This window comes from Leguminivora glycinivorella, chromosome 10, assembly GCF_023078275.1.
Source record: "Leguminivora glycinivorella isolate SPB_JAAS2020 chromosome 10, LegGlyc_1.1, whole genome shotgun sequence".
Classification (NCBI taxonomy): Eukaryota; Metazoa; Arthropoda; class Insecta; order Lepidoptera; family Tortricidae; genus Leguminivora; species Leguminivora glycinivorella.
This window is the reverse complement of record NC_062980.1, coordinates 17,468,250-17,493,034: the sequence shown is the minus strand read 5'-3', so window position 1 is coordinate 17,493,034 and position 24,785 is coordinate 17,468,250. Positions and strand designations below refer to the sequence as shown.

General features: G+C 39.3%; 1 protein-coding gene across 1 annotated transcript; it reads left to right on the top strand.

Moving 5' to 3' along the window:
- The first annotated feature begins 1,270 nt into the window (after positions 1-1,270).
- Positions 1,271-23,449, top strand: LOC125230571 (cationic amino acid transporter 2-like). Its single transcript, XM_048135765.1, has 15 exons — positions 1,271-1,542; positions 11,116-11,240; positions 11,798-11,949; positions 12,420-12,548; positions 13,190-13,345; positions 13,784-13,888; positions 14,316-14,473; positions 15,134-15,250; positions 17,153-17,250; positions 18,806-18,945; positions 19,523-19,625; positions 19,797-19,918; positions 20,767-20,909; positions 21,610-21,718; positions 21,827-23,449. The coding sequence occupies exons 2-15, from the start codon at positions 11,161-11,163 to the stop codon at positions 23,269-23,271; spliced, it is 3,057 nt and encodes a 1,018-aa protein (XP_047991722.1). The 5' UTR covers positions 1,271-1,542; positions 11,116-11,160; the 3' UTR covers positions 23,272-23,449.
- The last annotated feature ends 1,336 nt before the right edge of the window (positions 23,450-24,785 follow it).

Sequence of the window (24,785 nt, the reverse complement as noted above, 5' to 3'; positions counted from 1 at the left end):
TCTATTCTAAGCATATTGACTTTTCAAGTCAAATTTTGTCAAGCTTCGATTTCTTATAATCGGATTAATGAGGAATTGAGGAAACTCTTCAAATCTTACCGGTATACGTATATTGATTTTTGTTGCCATCTAATAATTAAAGCATTAAAAGCAGTTTAAAAAAATACCTACACATTTCTACATAATCCAACATTCGCATTCGCTTTCACCAGAACCCCAAAGGCGGCGGTTTTTTTTCTTAAAAATTATCTGATATTAAAGTAGCTAAAGTAGGTATAGGTACCCTGTACTAATTATGAACTCATATGCCAAGAATTTAATCAGATAGCTAATTAACATCAATAGAAATAACATTTTTATCAGTTTTATGAAAATAATAATGGGTACTATTTGCGCTATCGAGGGTTTGGAATTTAATTGGATTGATCGTTATTCATTGAAATTTGATTATAATAATGACATTTGACTCGAAGGCTCTTGCAAACGCTTTGACTCAAGAGCCGCGGGCCTAACGCGAGTCGAAAACTTGTTGCAATGGTGTTTTTAGATGTTTCAGAGTAATGTACACGGTCGATCATTATTAATGATCGACCGTGTACATTAATGATTCATTAATGATGCCTCTGCGTGTATCTCGCATCTCGCGGTTAAGGGCAGCATCCGCTCAGTCACATTTCTTCGCTTCGAAGTGTCAAAATTACATCCACATCTTGGTTTCGACTCCTCTCACGCCTGTCAAAGGTCCAGAAATGGTTTCCGTGATTGGAAAGACATATCTACATTGTGTGTATGAACTAAGGAGCATGAATGACGGCGGCAGCAGCCATAGTAATCTAACGGTGTCAATAAGATTTCCTCCCCCCCTCCCAACTGAGGGGGGACTGAAATCTTCTCGAAGGCGTAGGGTTAGAGCCGGCGTAGCTTTATTTGAGGTTCATATGCGCATTGTAATATGCCTACTTGAAAAATAAATATTTCATTTTCATTTCATTTTCATTTTCAATAAGATGTAATAAAAGTACAGTAGATCTCTCTCCATCCCTAATCTCAATGAATATCACTTTACAAATTCCATTCTATTACAAATCCCTAAATACTTTGTCAATACAAAACTAGGTTCTATTATTATTGAAAAACAGCTCATTATGAATCGTTATCATTCCAATACTAACTGTTGCTGCAACGCTAAGTACAAAAATATACGTACAATGGGTGAAGATAAGTATACTCTACGGTATCTGATAAGAATTCAGTATTGTACGTGCTTACACGGTGGTAATAATATCTAAAAACAATAGGTTGTGCAAAAATAAGTTGTTAGTTACCTACTGCCTGAACAAACTGAACTAAACCATTTTGAAAGTGCTGAAGTGAAAAACGTATTTATGTAACCAGTTTTTCAGTTGTTATGAAATGAAACTACTGTGGAAGTGAAAATAAAATGTTAATTAACTGTGTTCATTTATATCGCTAATAAGATCGTACAATAAACGATACGATTATCACAGTGACTATTAACGTTGGAATTTCTGAAAAATTAAGGTATCTACATAATTCTATTATACCTACACATCAAAATTTTTGTTGGTAAAGCCGAAGGGGTTTTTGAGATCTGTTTTGTATGGACTTCTAGAGATACTGCAGAATTTTAGGGAACCCGTTGGGAATCGAGTTGTATTGACGCTACGCCACTGCTACACATACAGATACAGGTACATATTATTATGTACAGGTAGAATCGCTTAGATACTTTAGGTTAGGAGCAATCACCGACCGGCATTATTCATATCTCTAGTAGGTAGGTACTATAGGTACCTTACCTACCCAATCATGAAGCACAAATAGACACATAACTAAATCCGAAATACCTAATAAAAATACGATAAACAAATTCGAAACTATACGTTATTTGTTTTATAAGGGGGCTAAGTTGTTGTTTAACCTCACTTGCTAATATTGACACCATGACACCCGACCTGAGTAAGCGAAATATTCCAATATTGAACCGCAAACGTAGCGTAGCGAGTGTTCAAAAAGCGGAATTTGAGCGTTGCGATGGTTTCAAGAGGCACGAAGGTAAAACAAATTTTGTAATCGAGTGAATCACTTAAATTTGTATAAAATCGCTTTGTCCTTTTGTGGGTATAATGCAAAGTTGTCATCCGTTTTTGAAGAATCAAGAGAACCTTTATTAGACAGGTGTGGTGAAAAAAAAAATGTGACCGCGGTATAATCGCCAAAGAGCGATTTCTTTCAAAAGGCATGGTTTCACAATCACGAGTCGATTCAGGGTGTTAATATCTCCTGAACCATCTCTTATCAGTCGTTATCAGTAATATCTCGGCGTGCATGCCACTCGGCGTTCGCGAGATCTGGGTAATGGAGACAATTCTTGTAAGTTTATTGTTTTAAGGAGGATTAGGTTATGTGTAATTTTGTTGAACTGAGCTAGAAATCCTTAGAAAGTGCATCAACTTAATATACCGCGATGATTTCTAAAAGTGCCTTAATTCCCTATATAAGAGCTATGCTATATTGTAATTTGTCTCAAGTAAATTCTTGTACTGCCTTCTTATTGCCGTCATCATCATCATCGGCCGGTTTCGGCCTCGGCGACTGTGTTCGTACCGGTTAGTGAGAGCGACGATCGTGAGCTCTCAGGTGACTGGCATAGCCCATTTTTGCCGTGAATATGCGACCACACTCACGGCAGGTCAGCACCTCTCCAACGAAACGTAATCTGTGACCGCAGGTGGTCGGGCCTTTAACTCGTCGCGTTTCGCATCGAGATCCATACGCCTCTGGTCTCCAAAAGCTTGCACTTTCTCTCCCACTGTATGCCTCCACTCCTTATTTCTAGGACAAATTCATAAGTATGCCCAGAAACAGAAGATTCAAGGCATTGTTATTCATATAACTTATATTTTTTTATTTCCGCTACCCAAAGGTTGTCTAGAAGAGATCGCTTGTTGTCTACTTCATTTTATAATCAATGTATCTTTTGCTGAGGTTTGTCAATAATACCTAATTAGCTAGGTATGTGTTCTATATATCGATCTAATTATATGCTTTTTAAATAAATTTTAACTGAGCCGCATATACAGTGAAAACTTGGTGAAAACGAATTCTAAGTATTGTATCTGTTTGGGCAATAGTAGCTTGAAAAACTGAAAAGGTTAAACGAGATAAGATTTCACAGTTAGATTACGGCTGCAGAGATTAACTCTACATCTGAACCAAAGCAAACTGTATGATTGTGTCGCGATGTTATTTGCTAAATATAAACTATTTACTAAAAATACAATGTATAATGTAGAGTCAGCCTAATCTAAGTTAGCAGGGATTTTAATAGTAGTATTTTGATAATCATTGATAATGACAATATGACGCCGCACAAAAAAATAGTTTTTAAACATTATTTAGGGGCACCCTGTATTATCTTTTTTTTCATCACCGAATGTTCACCGAACAGATGTAGTGCGAAAAGAGTTGCCTTCGTATTGTTACGAGGATACGATACCGAAGCACGAATTCAAATTTGAGATTTTTAGGTCTTTATCGCCGTCGCGCTGAGAACCCACAGAGAGGCCCTACGCACACACCCGCGTGCGCCGGCGCGAACTAAGGGCCTTATCACACTTGATTTACAAGTTCGTCGCGAGCCCGTTACCAATTCGCAGCGAGTGCGTCGCGACTTGCCGCGAGCGCGCAACGATTTCGTAGCGAGTTCGCCGCGTCTAGATATGCTGTACCTTCGTCAGCAAAATTCATTTCTACCTACTTTAGTTTAATCCTATCATTTGTAGTAGTTTATTATCTACGAGTGTGAGCGGACAGTAACAATAATGGCGGAACAATCAAACACTGTTGGAATCGATATCGAGACATTTATAAAATTAAAAAAAATTTTGATTCGTTCACAAAACAGCAAATAATAGTCGCTCTCTTGCAGTCGATTACTTAAAAATGGATCCTCCCAAACACGCCGTTTCTGCTTTAGTTTTCGTTTCTTACTTCTTCGAAGCAATAAAGCTAACAGAAGTGTTTCGTCGTCGGAATCCATTATGTAAGTGACTGTCTAAGACGCAGATCACTTTCAGCGAATACGCAGCGTATTCGTTACGCGCTCGCGGCGAATTCGCGACGCATTCGCTGCGAATTAGTTACGGGCTCGCGACGAACTCGCTGCGCGCTCGCTTCGCTCTCGCCTCGCTTGTAAATCGCAAGTGTGATAAGGCCCTTACTCGCGCTCAAGCGCTCTCTATATTTTGTCTAGTTTCGGACTTCTGATGCATGTTTTGGACTCCGTGAAGATATTAAGTGTAATGATTTCACTAAAATGCAAATTTGTAATGTTTTAAGGAATGGTAGAAACAATTCCTTATCTTATACATAATGTGATTATCTTAAAAGATGATTTCTTTTAAGATAGTCACATTGTTAGCGAAATAAAGTTATTCGGTAGGTATGTAAAAAGCTAAAACCTTTTCGATTTCAAAGAGAAGCCATATTATAGGAGTAGGTACGTATAATCAACCAATTAATCTGAATCCTAGGTCATAGGCCAATCTAGACCCTTTCACAGTAAAAGTAAAACTGACTCTGTAGCAAATAAAGGCACAGAATATATAATAGTACAAGTACAGAAGGCTCACTCCTTTGATGTTCACAAAACGCCGCCATTCTAAATTCTTACCTACATTAACAAACGAACCGCACGCGTGCAGACGACATTGAATTCTATTGCGCCGCGCGAAGGTCGTCGCCACTGAATGGGCCGCGAACTCGCGGCCGCCGGCATGTACTTGTAGCGCGGCGAAAGGATCGCTGAGTGAGCCACCCCTGATAAAGGACGGTGTCAATACGACAGGGTTCTAGAGTGACCTAGGATTCTACATAATTGGTTGACAGTATCTACCTACCAAAAATGTATGTGAATCTTATTCTTTTTTTTTGCACATGTTTGACAGAAGTGACAGCGTAGGAAAATTTAACTAGGTAACAATTTGGTACCTATTATACTTACTTGACACCGGATTATGTTCCAAGGTAATTAGAACTTTTTAGCAGAATTCTAACAAAAAATCTGCCAAACAAAATCTTATTGCATATGAAGCATAAGGACCTTTTTCAGATGGAAAGCTACATATGCATCTTATATTTCTAATTTTCTAGGGTTGTGTATACATATTACCTACCTAGCATTAGAAATACTAGGCTTAGCACAGAACAAGACCAACCATAAAAATGCTTAACTAATTTGCCAGCTAAATTTAAACCTAGGTATCGGTACTTAAACGTATAGATACTTTTGATATTTTTATTATTTAAAACTTATTTATACTTACATATCAGCATTTCTGTTACCATAGAATTAAAACGTATATAACACTCATTTCATCTACCAACTAAGGGCATCTGTAATCTACATACAAATAAGGCCCGGTTAAAAGTCTCGAAATGTTATCTACATTTTATAATTAGATAAGTGTAAATGGGTCAAAAAATTGGGTCCATGTGCAATTGTGCATTAAGTAGGTGCACTTTTCCCAAATTGCTGCATGTATGAAATAAGGCCCATCAGTAACTTAACAAAAAATAAGGTATTTCTTACATACGTAATTATGTCGCTTAACTTCAAACCTGGATAAATCCATTCTGCTACAAGGTTAATATATATTATTTATATATTCAATCTTAAAGCAGAATGGATTTAAGTACCCAAGTTTGAAACTAAGCGACACAATTGATAGTATGTATCTAGGAGATATTTTCTTTACAAAATCGTATTATTCAAGAGCGCTATGATAAACGCACGTCGAAATAAAGTAAAATTGACAATATTTACCGATGATGAGATTGTGCTCTGTGTGTAATGGTAAACATTAATAATATGAAAAGTAATTGTTTCAGTCAGAGAATCTTCACTCGTCAATTTCGTCTTACTCTTTAGTTGTGAAACATGGGTGACAAAGGACGGTCGCCGGAAGGAAAGAATAAAAATATATGGATACCTATATATCGACGGTCCCAAGTAACACTGTCGGATCTACAAAATCGTCATTTTCATTTTATTGCATTAATGATCTTAAAACATCCAAATTTATAATATGACATTTTCAGAATTTTATATTTCTCTCTATTTTCCGAAATAATATGTCACAAGAACGTCGTATCTTACACAGCGTCTAGTTTACAATGTCGGATGTCACGTTGTAACAATGTTAGCGGGAGCGCAGGTAGGGCGACGCGGTCGTTTGTGCCACTAGCCACTACCCACAATATTGTATGGATAACCGCCGACTTCGCGAGCTCACACACTCGAAACACAAACCACAACATCTAGCTGTCGTATTTCACCACTATAGAAGAAAATGCACAACACAGGTAATTTAGTCGTAAATGACACATGCGACCCATATTATTACCTATTGTCCAATAAAAAAAGGCGTTAGTGACACATACGACCATTTTATATGAACCATGTCCAAACAAAAAAGTAGTATGTGACACATCCGACAAAATCGTTTAATAATCTCCTGGCAAGAATTTCGGTTGTACTATTTCTGAGGTTTCCTCGAGTATTTTCTTATTTTTACTTATGCACATCTTAAGAGTATCTAAAAATAGTAACTATTCCTAAATTTTATAACTTAATATCATAATTTTTAATGTTAACTACTATCACAAAACTGACAATTTTATACAGCAATAACCTGTTTGCAAAACTTTGATTGGCTCTGCTGGAAAGTAGTCATTTCGCAAATCCGACAGTGTTACTTGGGACCGGCGATATATTATAATATTTATCCCGTAGGACAGCTGGTTACTTCAAAGTACTTTAATTAACTACCTAATTTTAATGTTGTCTTCGGTTGTTCCCGTCGTCGTTCGTCGTGCGTCGAATCCCGGTAAGGGTATTTATTTGTGTGATGAGCACAGATATTTGTTCCTGAGTCATGGATGTTTTCTATGTATATAAGTATGTATTTATCTATTTAAGTATGGTTTTGTATTTATCTATGGGATATGGGTTAAATTGTGGCGTAGGCGAGAGGCTGGCAACCTGTCACTGCAATGTCACAGTTTCGTTTTCTTTCAACCCCTTATTTGCCAAGAGTGGCACTGAAGCTTTAGTAGTTTCATGTGTTCTGCCTACCCCTTTATGGGATACAGGCGTGATTGTTTGTATGTATGTTATCTATTTAAGTATGTATTATTTATTTATTTATTAGTAAAAACATGTTTACATGACATTACAGTAAAACCAATGCGTCACGAAACTTAGATAACAAAAAAGAAAAAAAAACAGTAAGTAAGAACATGAAAAAAAAAAACAAACAATAAAGTTTAAAACTAAACAATTTATTTGGGCGATGACGTAACAGCGTGGCTCTGTTGCGTCGTTTGCCCCGGTGTAGGATTCGGCAAGTTGCCCCGGAATCGCCGAAAAACCACACCTTTCGGCCAGAAGTCTGTGCTCGCGATGGTGTCCTGCGCGCTATATCGTCGCCTAGCACCCATAGTACAAGCTTTGCTTAGTTTGGGGCTAAGTTGATCTGTGTAAGGTGTCCCCAATATTTATTTAATTATTTAATTACTTACCATAATCATAATGTAATAAAATGTGCATTTTTTCGTGGTTACCAACATGCATACCAACCATAAAAATGCTTAACTAATTTGTCAGCTAAATTTAAACCTAGGCTATTTAAACGTATAGATACTTTATATACTTTTATTATTTAGATCTTATTTATACTTTTCGGCAAAGCATTTTTGTTACCGCAGAATTAAAACGTTGGTAATACTCATTTCATCTACCTACTAAGGGCATATGTAATGTCAATGCAAACAAGGCCCGGCTATTAAGTTTCGAAATGTTATGTACATTTTATAACTTGATAAGTGTAAATGGTTCAAAAATTTCGTGCAGTAAGTACAAAAGTAAAAAGTAAGTATTATTAAACAGAAAAACTATGGGTCTTATTTGATGCAGGTATGAAATAAGGCCCATGCCGCCCATGTGTCCACATGTTCACAACCTTCGATACCCAAGAAGTAGCGCTGCGGAAATAGAGATGGATCGGATATAATCTTCAAAGATGAGCTATCAACAGCGCCAGTATTTGAGTGGTGGCCTCAGAGTGGAAGGCGACCCCGCAAACGCCCAGTACTTATGATACACAATACACATAAACACAATACATTATAATATTTATTGCCCCGTAGGACAGCAGGCTACCCCACACTACTTTAATTAAGTACCTAATTTTGTCCCTTTAAACTTAATATGAAATAAAGTCTGCCTATCTTGACCACATTGACCTTGACGCACTGCTTGTTAAGACTTGAACCCCTCTAATTTAGAGTACCATATCCTAAATTCATAGTCCTGAATAAATGTGTTTTAGACGACAGACCGTAGTATAAATACTTATCACAAAAATTGATGATTGAATTCATGAACACAATGTTTACACAAAGTTATAAAACTTAAGAAGCGAGCGATGGGCCTTATTTAGAGAAGTAACTATTTAGGGCATTTTTTGATTCTATGTCTGCGAAGAAAATATACAAAACGGCATGATTGATAAAACTTAGAAGAAATATAAGCACTGGGCCTTATTAAGGGCAGGTACTGGTACCAACCTGAACAAACTATGTATTACTAAATAAGGCCCATCGTTTTTTTTTAATATTTTAAAACATGACTTAAATTATTAATATTATGTCTGTTTTTATTGTGTGTAAATAAGTACATATAATATGACTAATATAACTACTTACCAGTGGCGGGGTGTGAAAATTTTCGTTGGTAAAGCCGGAGGGGTTTTTGGCATCTGTTTTGTATGGACTTCTACAGATACTACAGAATTTTAGGGAACCCGTTGGGAATGGAGTTCTATCGACGCTCCGCCACTGCTACTTACCTAATTGGTGTTCGGCAGAATAGTAATAAATAAACAATGATGACCGAATACCAAATTTTCGGCAAAATGGCTGAAAAGACCGAATACCAAATAGTTGCCTAATATTCGTGGAATCTATCGTAAAATACAGCATAACTTTATAATTGTTACTAGTAAACCAATGACGAGAAAAGTTATGCATGTATAAAATAAACCTATACCTGTATGCAATTGTTACGTACCTATACTTATAAAAATATGGACTTAGTATTTCCACAGAATTTATAATACAGATTCAAACTTTCACGATTTTTACACATATGTATTTAAAATTGCAAACGGGACTTAATCGCGTATTTACTATGTTTTAAACACTAACCTCCGACGTTTCAAGGACGGCATTGTCCCCGTGGTCTCGGAGCAGACTGGTCTTTTTTGGACCACCAATTTTAAATATGAACATATAATAGTACTAACACACACACACATATAACTAAAAAGTTCGTCAAACACGGTATGTCGATATTTCGACGTAGTATATCGATAAATTTTCACATCACTAGATTATCGACATTAGATGTCGAGTATTTCCCATCACTTTATTTCAGTGTACGTATATAAAAACTTAGCCCCGCCCCTAAATTTGGTGCGATAGGGACAACTGCAGCTCAGGCGCGAAATCCCGCGTAAAAACTGCAAAAATCGAGGTTCCGCTCTCGACTGTTTCCTCCTCCAAAACTTAACCAATCGTTACGAAATTTGGAAATCGGAATGACAAGGAAATTATCTGTGTCGGACCGTTTCGTTTTTTTGGAAAATTGATCTCAGTTTTGAATACCACGCCTTTCTTTCTGGCAAATTCAATTAAGCCGTTTTGGCCAACTTTGAGAGGCTCTAATTCCTTTTAAAACAAAAATATCAAAAAAAGCAAAACGGTCCGACACAGATATTGATAATAAAAGTCTGTGTTGAAAAAACCATTGATCTAGCTTCAAAAACCAGAGAGGAAACAGGCGAGAGCGTTTGTATGGAGAAATGAGGGGTATCGTAGCGTCTTACGGAAACGTACGAACGTGTCATGCTATTTCAGTCAGTCTCAGTACAAGCTGTACTGACATTGACTGAACTAGCATGACAAATACGAACGTTTCCGAAGAAAACCTTTTTCGCAACACATCTGTACAAAGTTTATGACCATTCTGTCTTTGATTCTGTCTGCTTCTGTCTGACGCTATGACATGACTATGACGTTGACATACCTATTCATAATAATAAAACCAGCTGAAGCCGTGATTCAAGTTATCAGTATCTTTATGATCTATTCAAAGTTATATCTTACATTTATCGGAATTAAAATGATTTAGATTCCGATTTCGTCATTATCATTAATGAAAATAACGAATTAATAGTTAATTGTAAGTGTTTATTAGATGCGTATGTACCTGTAGAGTTTGTGCGGATAGAAAAGAGTTGTAGAGTCTAAGAGACACATATATTTAACGACTCTACACATTCATACACCTGGGGTAGGCAGAGCACAAGAAACTGGTCATGTTTCAGTGCCGCTCTTAGGATTAGGGGCTGAAAAAAAAAAGAAATTGGGATATTGCAGTGACAGGTTGCTCGCTCATCGCTCACACCACAATTGAACCTATATATCACAGTCGACTTCCACGACACTCACGGAAAGAAAGGTGAAATTCTTAGCTCGTCACTACTTAGGTCTCTTTCAGGAATCTACTCATTTTAAGTATATTCATTAATTTCTTAGGAAAATCGTTTTGCCTACATAAACAAACACTTCCTATCATAGATTCAATTGATATACATACATTTACCTACTGTATATCGCACAGATAAACTTTGGACTGATCTACGCTTGGGTAATTTCCGGACAGATAAATACGGCTTTTAAATCTTCAAGAAAACATCCTTCCCTGTGAATTCAATGGCCGCCCCTAGAGAGTTGTAGATGTCCCGCGCTCCAAAGTTGGTTATCCAATTGCTAATCCTAGGGAGTTACAGGACTTACAGGTGTCCCGCGCTTCATGGGGAATCGATAATTGCTTATCATTAAGCTAAGCCTTTCGTTTGCTTGTTTGCCCCTACTGAATATTACTTAAGACTATCAAACTTAACATGGCTCGACCCAAATACTGCTGGAGGTTTGATCGAGTTGACAAAACTAGCGTATTGGTTACAGGTGGCGTGACAGCCGAGACAAATGTGGCTGCAGCCTGGCTGACCAATGGCGGGCAAGGTGCTGCGAGCCATAACACGGCGGAAGGTCTTTCAACCTGATCAGCTAGAAGCTGGCAATTTGAGAAGGTAAACTAGCTTTAGTTGGATATAGAGTTTTCATTTTGGAGACGGTGTTTCAAAAAGTATGATAAGGGCCAACACAAGCGGGAATATGCTCCAAACCGATCAAATAAAAGCAGGAAATTTGAGAAGGTGAACTTGCTTTAGTTGGTGCTTTGACGAGGAGTGGTAGCTGTGTTTAATGCGACCTAAGGCAGTTTAAGATCGATGGCCAGATTGTGCAGTCTACTCAGATTCAGCTTGTAATTACCCGGTGGTAATTTACTTTTAGATAAACGAGTCTGGCTAACCAATGGTGGGTAAGGCCGTCACATCTGTCGCATGGTGGTAGGTGTTCTAGTCTAGTCCGAGGAGGTCAAAACTGGCAATTATTTTAAGGAGATGAATATATTTTCGTTGAGAGAAGGCGAGCGAAGTGAGTTTCGTAAAAAAGAGAAAAGGGCTGGCCACCGGTGGGCATTATTTTTCGCTTATCCAAGCGACGTCTACTTTATTGGCTTAGCAAAAGGGAGGAAACTTTCTAAAATAAAGAATCCTAACGAGAATGTTTTGGCCTGTTTCAGATGTCTGAGCGTCTGGGACCTAACTTCACTGGGCATAAGCGCCACGTTAGGCGTGGGCATCTATTACCTGGTGGGTTCTGTGGCGCTGGACGTCGCTGGACCATCGGTCGTGCTCTCGTTCTTCATCGCTGCCGTTGCGTCTCTGTTTGCGGGTGCGTGTAGATTCTTTTTTTCACACTGTTGTTAAATGACTGGGCATCTAAGGCCCTGAGGAATATGACCTACGGATATTTCAATTTCAATCTCAATGGTTTATTTGCAGAAAAAGGGTTAGTATAGGTCTTAAACTTAAATTAGGTTAATAGTTGTAATAGGTGTTGTGTATTGGATTAGATATCACTGATATCAGCCTCCCCGGCGTCCACCTCAATTTTTTGCGGCTCTATCGCTGATGTAGCGAGTGTAGACAGCAGAAGATGTTAGGTACATTTAACTCGAAAAATAAACCTGGAACTAAATATAAACGCGCCAATCTAGATTTTGTCAGGATTATACCGGTGATTTTCAAAATTGTTTAAAAACACCGTTCAAATTATCAAGAAAATTCGAGAACCCTAGAGCGCCATAAGATAGTTCTGGAAACATTGCAGCTATAAAAAAAAACTCACAAATTACATTTCAGGCCTATGCTATTCGGAGTTCGGAGCGCGAGTACCGCGAGCGGGGTCGACCTACATCTACACGTATGTGACCGTGGGAGAACTGCTCGCCTTCATCATTGGATGGAACATGATACTTGAGGCCTTGTTCGGTGAGTTGATGATGACAAATTGTAGAACTAGAGCGCGGAATAGTTTATTGCCTAAGAAATTTCTCAACCCAAGAAGTGTCTTTAGAAGACCCAAATGCGAGTGCAACGGATGGCACACATTATTATTTTTTAAGAAAACTCTCTCAGACCTTCTTTGTATGGAATCCTTAGGTACACCTGGGATGTCATTAACGTATTATAGAAAAGATTTTGCGCACCCTGCGCTTGCTTTTCTTTTGGTTCTATATGAGCTGATGACTAATCTGAGTAAGCGCTGGTGGTCAAGCGGTAACAGCGTGCCACATTCAATACGAAGGTCACGGGTTCGAACCCCGGCTCGTAACAATGAGTTTTTCGGAACCTATGTGCGAAATGTCATTGATATTTGCCAGTCGTTTTTCGATGAAGAAAAACGTGAGGAAACCGGAACTTATCCCCATAAGGCCTATTAGTTAGCTTTCGGGTTGGAAGGTCAGATAGCAGTTGCTTTCGTAAACCAGATGCCTCTGCCAGGCTCCCATGAGCCGTGGAGAATGTCGGAATAACGCAAGGAAGATGATGAGTTGATTTCCCCTTAGGGTTTCTATACAGTCTTTGAAGCCATATCATGCGGTCTGACTGTGTAATTCCTTATTTCACAGGCGCAGCGAGCGTGGCTCGCGGTCTCAGCCTCTATGTAGACCTGATGGTCGGTAAAACCATGTCGCAGTGGTTTACGGCGGTCGCGCCATTGCACTGGGACCTGTTGGCGACCTACTTCGATTTCTTCGCGTTTGGGGTTGTCATCGCTTTTGGAGGTACATAATCTTGGGTATCTTTAGAAAAATCTGAATTTGCTATAGCCTGATTGGTGTGTTTGAATCCCGTTAACTTAAGGATCTGGATATCAGACGGAATGAGCTAAATGCCCGTTCGCCAGCGGCTATTACTCTGCTGCTCGTCATGTGCACTTGGCTTTGCGAGTCACAGGCGAGCGCACCAACGAAACTGAAACAGTCGCCGTGTTTGAAATGCCGATTCCCTTTTTTAACCGACTTCAAAAAATCGTAAGTTTCACGCGATTAAGTACCGTTCTAATTTAATAATAAAAAGAAGGAGGTTATCAATTAGACTGATTTTTTTTTGGCAAGATTGGCTTGATCGTCTATGATAAAACCTATATGATTAAAGGCGTCTTTTTACCGTAAAAGTACCTATAGTCATTATTTAATATCAGCGTGTCATTTGTATTTCAGTGCTTCTCGCCTTCGGGGTCCGCGAGTCAGCAACAGTGAACAACGTTTTCACCGCACTAAACATGATTGTCATCGTTTTTATCGTCATCGCCGGCTCCTTCACTGGTAATGACCTTTTCATGAGCACCTGTTTTCTTTTCTAGTTTTCTAACTATAGTGATATTTAGATGAAACAGTAAATTGCGGAAAAGAAAAAATTGAAACGGGAATGCGTTAGTTACGAATTTTCTTTTCGCATGTGTATTGTACAAAGTTTTTCATCACTGGCCCTTGGAAGTTTCGACATGACAAGTAAGGAACCACTTTGCGCACTAGTGCGGTAAGAAAGCACCATAATGTACTGAAACATTTTTTAAGAGTCGGTATACTCACACACACCACCTAGTACCATTTTAAGGCATATTTTAAATTAAATGACTCTTTATTGCACGGATCAGAGTAAACATTTCTAAATGACTGGCGGTTTTCCAAACCTTGTTGAATTTGTAGGTTTTGTACACATTTCGCTTGTACATAAACTTGCATGTTTCAGCCGATCCGAACAACTGGTTCATTCCCGAGTCATCAGTCCCACCCTCGTTTGGGACTGGCGGTTTCTTTCCCTTCGGAGTGTGGGGGACGCTTCGTGGTGCCGCCGTCTGCTTCTACGGGTTTGTGGGGTTCGACAGCATTAACGCTACCAGCGAAGAGGTTAGTTAACTTAGGATGATGGCAAACTTGCGTATTTCAGCCGATATGAACAAGTGGTTCATCCCCGAGTCATCAGTCCCACCCTCGTCCAAACGAGGGTGGGACTGATGACTCGTAGTCCCAAGACTGGCGGTTTCTTTCCCTTCGGAGTGCGGGGGACGCTTCTTGGTGCCGCCGTCTGCTTCTACGGGTTTGTGGGGTTCGACAGCATTAACGCTACTAGCAAAGAGGTTAGGTTAAAGTACTTATAAGGCCTAGAGTGGACGCTCGATGCGAAGCGTTCGGCGGGGCGGGCGAGCGAGCGTGCATAATATTAATGCAGCGTCAACTCAGGACACTCGCAAGTATGAGCTTCAATTGCTTGTTGACATGCACGCAGCATGCCCCGCCCTGCCGCACGCTCATATTTGCCTCATACCGCTAGGCCACCAGCGCATATAACGATGATTTCTATTTTTTTTTTCTAGCCCAATTTTGTGTCCCACTGCTGGGAAAAAGCCTCCCCTTTCTTCCGCCACAAAATGTCGCTGCAAAATGCGTCGAGGTCATCCTGTCATCTTTTCTTTGATCTACCTGTGCCCCGGCTAATCGGCGCGCGGCGGTGACCAGTCAGTAGCCTATTTGGTCCACCGATTTCTAATATCTAACCAATATTTCCAGGTAGCGAACCCTCGGCGTTCGATCCCGCAGGCCATTCTCTTCACGCTGCTGGCAGTGTTTCTGTGCTACGCTAGCGTGTCCATTGTGGTCACAATGATGGTGCCTTACTATTTGCATGTAAGTGTAATTTTAATCAAACGATACAGTCAGCCAGTAGGCTGTTTATTAGTAGTACTTATCTATTATTCAGGATCACGACGGTGATCACAAGTCACCCTAAATGTAAGCGAAAATTTGACATTCATTAAGTGCCCTGTGGTCTATTTTCTGAATATTTTTTACAAGCTTTTATTCAACTTGCCTTGTTACTTATAGTACAGTATAATAAAGAGTACTATCGTACAGTATGGCCACTCCCGCTCCCCGCTGAAAGTACCGCCCACCCCCTCTCGGTTACCTCACAGTTACCGCCTGCCAAAAACGCGAACAGTCGACCTGTCATATCTCACTCATACCAGCATGGTACGCGTTCACCTACACGAGCTTTGAATGTGTGCTAGGAACGCGCCTCTTTCATATATTTGATCGCCAGTGTCCGAGGTGTGCTTATAGTAGGTATGTTAGTGTGCGTCAAAACGTAGAAGCTAAATTTGACCCACTTCCCGGTTTCCGATTGAGATGAAATTTTGCACACATATGTAAATCATGTGACAATGCAATATTACGGTATCATGGAGCTGATCTGATGATGGAGCAGAAAGGTGATGATAGGAACTCTGTTATGAAACGTCGTATCCCCATCAAGGGGTTTTTAGAAACGTCTCGGAGAGCAGTAGATGACTGTTGAAAGAAAGGTACAGTCGGCGATAAAAGCCTGTGCCAAAAATTTAATATTTGCAAAAAAAACTTTTTTTTTTAATGTATTGGCCTAGCCGAAATGACAATCGTCGACGCTAGACGCCGATTGAAACGCACTAAACGCAGTCTTGGCTCTGTTGCGCCAATCCCGATGAGTGATAGAGATTGCTAGCTACGATATTATCGTAAGCGTTTGTGCATTTGGCTACGTACCCTGTATCGAAGAGTGAGCTCATTCGTTCCCCGTGAACTAAATTTTGTACACACTTTAGGCCTGTCGGTGGCAGATTGTAAAATTTGCCCTACTGTAAGCTTTTGATGATAGTAGTAGTAGTAAAACTCTTTATTGTACCAGACAATAATACAACACACAAGAAAAAGAGCTTATCACTAGTACAAAGGCGAACTTATCCCTTTAAGGGATCTCTTCCACTTAACCTTTAGTAAATTTAATCATTAGACAAATCAAGTCAAGGGAAAACTGTACGTAAGTGATATGTATAAATAATTGTAAATAAATTAAATTAAATTTTTGGGACTGTTCCAAAAGATATAGGAGCCTTGCGTAGCGGGGCTTCGCGTTTTACAAAAATATGTCTCCTAAAATTGTATGACTTGGTGGATATTTTTTTAAGTATGAATAGTTACATAGACGTTTGACCACGATCACACCTGATGGTAAGTGATGATGCGATCTACGGTGGAGCACCTATTTACTCTTGGTCGCCCTCATACATATACGAATTACGAACATTCGGCCGAATATTCGGTTACGCCATATTTTTAAACGGGATGTTAATTTAAACTATTAAATGATTCATAATGGTTACATATGTTACTACAACTATGTTTTTATCATTTAGAGGATAACTTAAACTTAGTTAAAACAACTCTGAGCTCTTCTCAACTCTTAAACTACGGTTTTTGAACTTTTTTACAAAACAATTGTATATATATTTTGACACAGGTTTCTCTCTTTTTAGCAGTTCCTTAAAAATATACTAAAATAGGAGCTTATTATCCAGTGGAATACGTAAGATCTTCATTACTTATTTACTTTGTTTATTCGGTAAATATTCGGCAAAGCAACCGAATTATTCGGCCGAATACGAACATTGAAAAACTTGCCGAATACCGAATATTTACCGAATATTCGGCCCATCTCTACTGTTAAGTATGATACTCAATTTTGCAATAATTTTAGAATATTTTTTTGTTCAGGATTCATTGGCGTCAGTGGCGACGGCGTTTACGTATGTGGGCTGGGATTGGGGGCGGTGGGTGGTGCTCGTCGGTGCCATCTTTGGCATTTCGGCCAGGTGAGTCCCACGTGAATCAGAATGACACTTCCTGATGCCTTACCACGAGCTTGCCTGGCACTGACATCTTGTGGGTATACACCGTGTTTTTATTGAATTCACTTAACTGCGTCACGAATTAGGTCCATTATAGGAAACAGAATGGCAAAACAGTTTTCTTAATGAATAAATGAATGAATGAATAAATATACACCTGCTATAGATGTTACTTCAATTGCTGTTGAGAAACGGGCTTTACAAACTCACACTAAGTAAGTGTCTAAACATGGCAAAACAGTTTACTTAATGAATAAATGAATGAATGAATAAATATACACCTGCTATAGATGTTACTTCAATTGCTGTTGAGAAACGGGCTTTACAAACTCACACTAAGTAAGTGTCAAAACTATGATATGCCAATCGCATATCGAACAAAGCCTGTTTCTTAACAGCAATTGATGTAACATCTATCGCAGATGTATGGTATTTTCCAGAAAAAAGTCACGAATTAAAAACACGATGCTATTCTGTTTCCTATAATGGACCTAACCACAGAACTTAATTTAGATAGAAGAAACAAATTCATATATTTGTATAGGGGCCGAGCGTGTCAAATTTTGTACTGAAGTTGATTCTTGCCTGTAATTTTAAATATGTCTCAGGCTCTTGATTGTTCATAATTTTTGTGTTGTTGCAATTGAATATCACGTAACGAGGCATTTTTTATGTTTTGGTTGACTTCAACTTACAAAAATTGACGCCCGAAAGCTGCAAGCTGCGAGTAAAGACGGACAACTCAGTGGATTTCACTGAGTTCATTTGACACGCTAAGTAGATACGTTTGCTTGATCTATGGTATATATGACATCTGTGGACCTAACTATATGCCGAAGTTAACGGAATTCAATAAAAACACAGTGTATACATACTTACAGAATTAAGGTTTTTAGACGTTAGCGAATATGTCAGTGCCAAATTCGAAGTCATGATACTCATGAATTCGATAAACTGATACATATTTTAAAATAAGTACATATATTAAAACTATAGAATACTAGCTTTTGCCCGCGGCTTCGCTCGCGTTAGAAAGAGACAAAAAGTAGCCTATGTCACTCTCCAATCTCTCCATCCCTTCAACTATCTCCATTTAAAAAATCACGTCAATTCGTCGCTCCGTTTTGCCGTGAAAGACGGACAAACAAACAGACACACACACACTTTCCCATTTAGGCCATTTATAATATTAGTATGGATAATGGTGGTATCCTAGGATTCAACGTACCTATTAAATTTACCAGATCCAGGTTATTCAAGGAACGTTATCAGCCCATCAGTTATTCATAGAGATGCTTTTGCAATCTCATGTATGGGAACCCTGCATTATGTGCTGAAAGTTGGCGCATTTATTGCTTGGGGTGTTCTTGAGTAGATTCAGACCGTGAGGCACCGAGAGCCTCCCTGCATTTAAGAGGGGGGAGGGGGAGAAGTATGGCATGCCCACTATTCAACGTCGTCCGAAGGACTGTCCCTTGGCGTTTTATTGGCGTTCAAAGATTAATTACTTCTTTTCTAGTTTGTATGGGTCAATATTCCCCCTTCCGCGACTGCTGTACGCCATGGCGTCTGACGGGTTGTTCTTCCACTGGTTCAAGAGGATCAGCAAGAACAAGAAATCGCCGGTCATTGGAACACTCATACCGTCTGTTGTCATAGGTAACATATAAATATTTTAGATTTTGCTGATTTTATTTATACATAATATATGACCTTACCCTGCCGGCTGCCTTGATTGACTTCTCTCAGGCAGGCAAGCATGGTCGCGCGATAAATGATAAAAATTTGTAAGTGCGATAAGGACGGCCTGCACGGGAAGCATGGTCGCGCGATAGACGATAAAATATCAGGCCGTCCCTATCGCACTTACTAATAGTGCCTGATGTTTTATTTTATCGTTTATCGCGCGACCATGCTATCGGTGCTGGTCTACTGGAGATGTGTACTCTGTACTTTTACGTAGGTATTTAAAAGAACTTAAACAAATAATTTGTGGTTTTTCGGGTAACATTTGTCGGTTAACCCAACCACCCAAATATAAAAAATAAGCGGATGTGTAGCTCCTGTCCTTAACTTTGTTATTTGATCGTGTAATTTTTTTTATTTACTCTCAAAGGGCATAATGATCCTTTTAAAGGTAGATTTTGTTTACATATATTTATTTTCATACCTAAAGATACATACTATAGTTAGAGAGCTATTCTCGAACTAATGTTATTTATTTATTTGGTTTCAGCTTTATTGGCAGGTCTGCTAGAACTACACGCGTTGGTCATGATGATGTGTGTGGGTACCCTCCTGTCGTACACCATTGTCGCTTCATGTATTATAATACTCAGGTAATTGTTATTTGTTTTACAAGGGGGCAAAGTTGTTGTTTAACCGCACGTGCCAATATTGATACTCTAGCAAGCGAAAGATTTCAATATTGAACCGCGAGTAGCCCTCGGCCATATTTTAGTTCACGAACTTATTATTTCTTTTACTTATTGTAAATCGCTACATTACAGATATCGTTCAGAAAAAGTCGCAACTGGATCGAAAGGCATTGTAAAGCAAATGTTAAGCTGTGGGAGTCGAGAAGCCACCGAAAGCAGCTCACGACTGGTTAACATTGTGTTGAGTTTATACCGTAAGTTCTACATTACTCTTCCACGTAACTTATCTGTAATATAGGTATGTACATACACAAACAATTTGTTACTTTTCAAATGCTCGAAAGAAATTTAGGGCCCATTTACACGGCGTACCAACATCACGCATGCGATTTTAGTTAGGTATATTGCGGACGATTGAGAATACATTTAATTCAGCACAAAAAAAATCTACCGCAATGTACAGTCAGCCAAAAAAGTGGTTTACCACTTTTCGACCATATGTGTTTGAAATAAAGTCGAAAAGTGGTAAACCACTTTCTTGGATGACTGTACGCTTTCATTCACCGTATGCAAGTGGGTCCTAAGCGTTACTATAGGATCGTCCGAATGTTTGTACTCGTACGTGGTGAAAAGGCGTTCATCTTTCTTTAAATTATTGCCAAAACTCAGAGGTTGTGTTATTTACCAAACAACAGGCAGGCAAGCATGGTCGTTCGTAAACGATAAAACGTCAGGACGTCCTTTTCACACTATTTGTAAGTGGCCTGACGTTTTATCGTTTATCGCGCGACCATATAGGCCCAGCCCGCGTATCATGCTTCCAATTTTACCACTTATCTATGTGGATAAAGAATCCGTCACGCTTTGGCAAGTATGTCAGTGTGAGATGTCTTATCCACGTGGATAAATGATAAATTGGAAGCATGATACGCCGGTAGAGTTTAATACACAAGTAGCTATGTCACTTTCGGTTTCCATCATCAAACCCGAACGTCATAACACAACATTACAATTTTATTATAGTTCTTGACATCTCTTGCTGGCAAAATTTGACAAAAACGAACATTGTAAATTTTATTACAAGCTTGTCAAACTTTTTCAGTACTCATGTCGGTGATCGCTGTGCTGGTGACGGTTCACATCACCACCAGTATCGTCTGGTACATCGCGCTGCATGTCGTGGTCTTGATGCTGATGCTTGTGATAATGATGCAGCCGCAGACCAAGGAGAAAGTCTCTTTTATGGTAAGTAATGTTGACATTTCATGTTATCTTCTTCCTTTTGCCCGCTTCGCTCGCGTTAGAAAGAGACAAAAAGTAACCTATGTCACTCTCCATCCCTTCAACTATCTCCACTAAAAAAATCACGTCAATTCGTCGCTCCGTTTTACCGTGAAAGACGGACAAACAAACAGACACACACACTTTCCCATTTATAATATTAGTAAGGATTTAAGCACTTATCAGAAAAATCTAAATCGACATCCAGTTCAGAAAAAAATTATATTGAGAGCTTTCAGCCAACGGACATTGGTCGAATAGCAAACTAGAATGGTGATTTTTTTACGCACTAGTGCGAGAGGTGGTTAATTTCTTGTCAGGTTGAAACTTTGGAGGACCATCTGTATTGAAAAACGTCGTACGATACACGCGCGAAAAGGAAATTCGTTACATACTCGTGTTAACCATTTGTATTGAATCTCTGTTTGGCCCTATGGTTGACTGGCAGAGAACGCCTTTTGGCATTAAGTCCACCATTTGTACATTTTTGTGTAATTTTGTGCAATAAAGTTTAAATAAATAAATAAATTTAAAACATTTCCTCTATTTCGCACTTATTTTTCTTACTTTCGCACTACTACACACTATTCGTAATGTAGGTAGTAGGTACTATTTGTCGATAAATGTTTTTTGCATAATTAGTGTCATTCTTGATTTTTTCCAGGCTCCTTTAGTTCCACTGATCCCGTGTCTAAGCATCTACATCAATATCTGCCTCATGGTCTTGATCAACGTGCAAACCTGGATTCGTGTCGGGATCTGGGTCCTTTTAGGTAACTAATTTATTTCTTCAGCTAAGCTCAGTCATAGCATTCTTAAATTACTAAGCAGAGAAAATTAAACGTTAGCAGTAAAAACTTAAAATAATGTTTTATTTACAGGTAGTGTTGTTTATTTTATCTGCATCTGTTGTTACAAGCGGAATATGTACGATGATACGCACACACACAAGAATGGGAAACCTCCTGTTCAGATCATCATCGAGTCCCCAACCCCTCCTGATACTATCGCTGGAAGTAGTAACAAAAGAGGCGAGGTCCATCACACTGAACAAGAAATGAGCGAAATAAGACCAGCCAGTCCTTTCGAATTGAAGGAAAAAGTTGTAAGAAATGTCATCCAGGAGGAAGTGATAGTGCAACAGGCTACTATTATAGAAAATAGTGACGAAAAAGAAGCTAACATAATCGATTTGCTTGATCAAGTATTACAAGCAGAAGAAGACACATACAGTGTGAGAGGAATAGATACCTATGGAGAAATGACGGAAAAGGAAGACGATGTAATAATAGTTTCAACATCACCCGAATGCATACCGCATAGAAAGAGCCTTAGTGAGTTATCGGATGCCGGGTCAGATGCATCGTTGGGTAATCAAGTGTTATCTAAATATGATGTGATAGCGCAAGTCCACAGAGAGGACCTACCAAAGTTAAGTGAAGAGGATGATCACAACGAACAAGTTCTAAACGAAGAAAATGAACACGAACAAGTTACCGCTTTCAATGACAGCGATACCAATTCTCAAACTGACGAGTCTGGATACTCAGACACTATAGATAGAACGGCGTTAACAGAGTCTGTTGAGGAAATCAAAGAAGATATTCCCATCATTCCAGAGCCCCCACCTTTTCCTTATGATGAAAATTTATTCATAAGCCCTAATTTTAAGAAAGCGCACACCATTTCTTCTAGACCCAAACAGAAACTTCAAGTATCAGATCAAGAAGAGGAGAAGCATAGAGAAAGCATTAAATCTAACAGTTCTCAAGATGACACTACCATCACATTTGGTAGTGACCGACAGGTAAACTTCATGTCTAAGCTGTCGCAAATATATCAAACTAAAATAGCAGATCACGACGAAGAACAGACTGTTAAGCCAGGCAGACGGTCACATTCCACTGGCAATGTGATAGAGAATACTGAATACGATATGACGAATCGTGAACGACCTCAGATTTTCTTAGACATGAAAAAGGAACTACTGGCAGCTTCTCGACCAAGTTTACGGCCAGTAAATAAAGAAGAACAAGAGGCTGAAGAGAGTGAAAGTGAAGAAGAAACGAGTATGAGTAGAGAAGATTTGAAGAGCAAGTTGGAGAATATATTTGCTGCTGGTGGTCCGATGCTTCTAAAGCCTAGGCTGATGAAGTCAAATCCACCGACTCCAGAAGAGTCCTACCATACAGATGTGTCAAGCACAGAGAGTATAGCCAAAAGTCCCAAATTGGACAAGAATGATACCATAGGAAGGCAGAAGGTCAAATTCGGTGAAGTGCTCAACTCTTTTCGGTTAAGTTTGAACAAAGACGATGAAGTGTAAATGTTATTTAATTGTAGAACTTTTTATATGTAATTGCCAGAATGATTCCGATAAATGTGCTTGCAAGTGGTTTATTACTGCATTTGGGTATTATAAACCTAGTCGTATGTTTAAGTGCCTTATTTATGTATTTTCCAATAAGTGTTCTATTAAAAAAGTACGAATTTAGAAAGGAAAATGTTGTTTATTTTTCAATAAAGAGTTATTTTATCTACTAATGCTAAACAAATGTAGGTAAGTATATATTTACTGTTTACACTTTTCTCATTCAATCATTAACGCTATAGCGAAATTATTATATAATAATAAATAATTATAGCCAAAAACAAGCTGCACTATCGAGGTTCCGTACATTCGCACCAGACATCAAAATTACAGACCCCACTTCGCTTCACCTCCTAGGATCCCCTGTACTTGACGAATCTTTCCCCGAGTTCATTAACCAAAATTATCAAAAATTTGTAACCTTTTCCGACCGGTTGCGCCAAATTAATTCCCACATGGCTTATACTTTAATAAAGTACTGCCTTTTTATTCCAAAATTTACATACGCACTTCGTTGCAGCCATCTTTGGTTATATCCCGAATTATTAGAAAAACTGGACATAATAGTAAAGATCACCCTTTCATCTGTCATCAATATCGATTTGGACAACGACCAGTGGTCCCAAGCCTCCCTTCCTATTAGGCACGGAGGTATTGGGATCCGCAAAATTTCAATCATATCACTTCCTGCATTCCTTGCATCGATTCATAGTACCCAAACTTTAGTCACCAAAATTTTAAAAAACAATTCTGATCTCAAAATTTAATTTGCCACAGACGCCATAGTTGCCTGTTCCGAGTGGGAGTCGGGCGCATGGCTGCACACTTTGTCCTAGAGCCTTTTACAGGAGACTCACTTTCAGAGATGATGGTAAGCGGCCTGATGGCATGACCCTCGTTCCCGGAAGCTGGAACGGCCCTTAGTCTGGGACGCCACATGTGTGGACACTCTGGCACCGTCCTACCTCCCAGGGACTTCTACCCCTGGAAGCTGGGGCACGGCCGCCACATGAAGCACCGGCCGAACGGGACTTCAAACACGGCCGCCGAAGCGCAACGCCTCATATGCAACCATAGACTCTGGTTGCATGTTTGAGCCGTTTGGGGTGGAGACGCTTGGACCTTGGGGACCCGGAGCACACTATATCTTCAAGGAGCTGGCGAAGCGCCTCGTAGATGCTACGGGTGACCAGAGGGCTGGCTCGTTTCTTGCGCAGCGGATAGGCATCGCGATCCAGCGCGGAAATGCTACCAGCCTTCTGGGCACCCTACCATCCGGCGCCGAGCTTGCTCCTGTCTTTTATTTGTAAATATTTTTATGTACATATATTTATCCTGTTTAAGTTTAGTAGTTTAAGTTCTTTTTATGTTTTTATACAACATTGTAATGTGTAAATAAATATACTCCTTTTTATCATTAACCTCTCGTGTGCGGATGCATCAAAAAATCGTGGGTTGCAAGTGTTCCA

Coding starts and splice junctions, on each gene's coding strand:
- LOC125230571 (XM_048135765.1), top strand. CDS start 11,161: ATGGCGGGCAAGGTGCTGCGAGCCATAACACGGCGGAAGGTCTTTCAA. Junction 13,889..14,315: donor CATCGCCGGCTCCTTCACTG/GTAATGACCTTT, acceptor TGCATGTTTCAG/CCGATCCGAACAACTGGTTC. Junction 19,626..19,796: donor TCATGTATTATAATACTCAG/GTAATTGTTATT, acceptor GCTACATTACAG/ATATCGTTCAGAAAAAGTCG.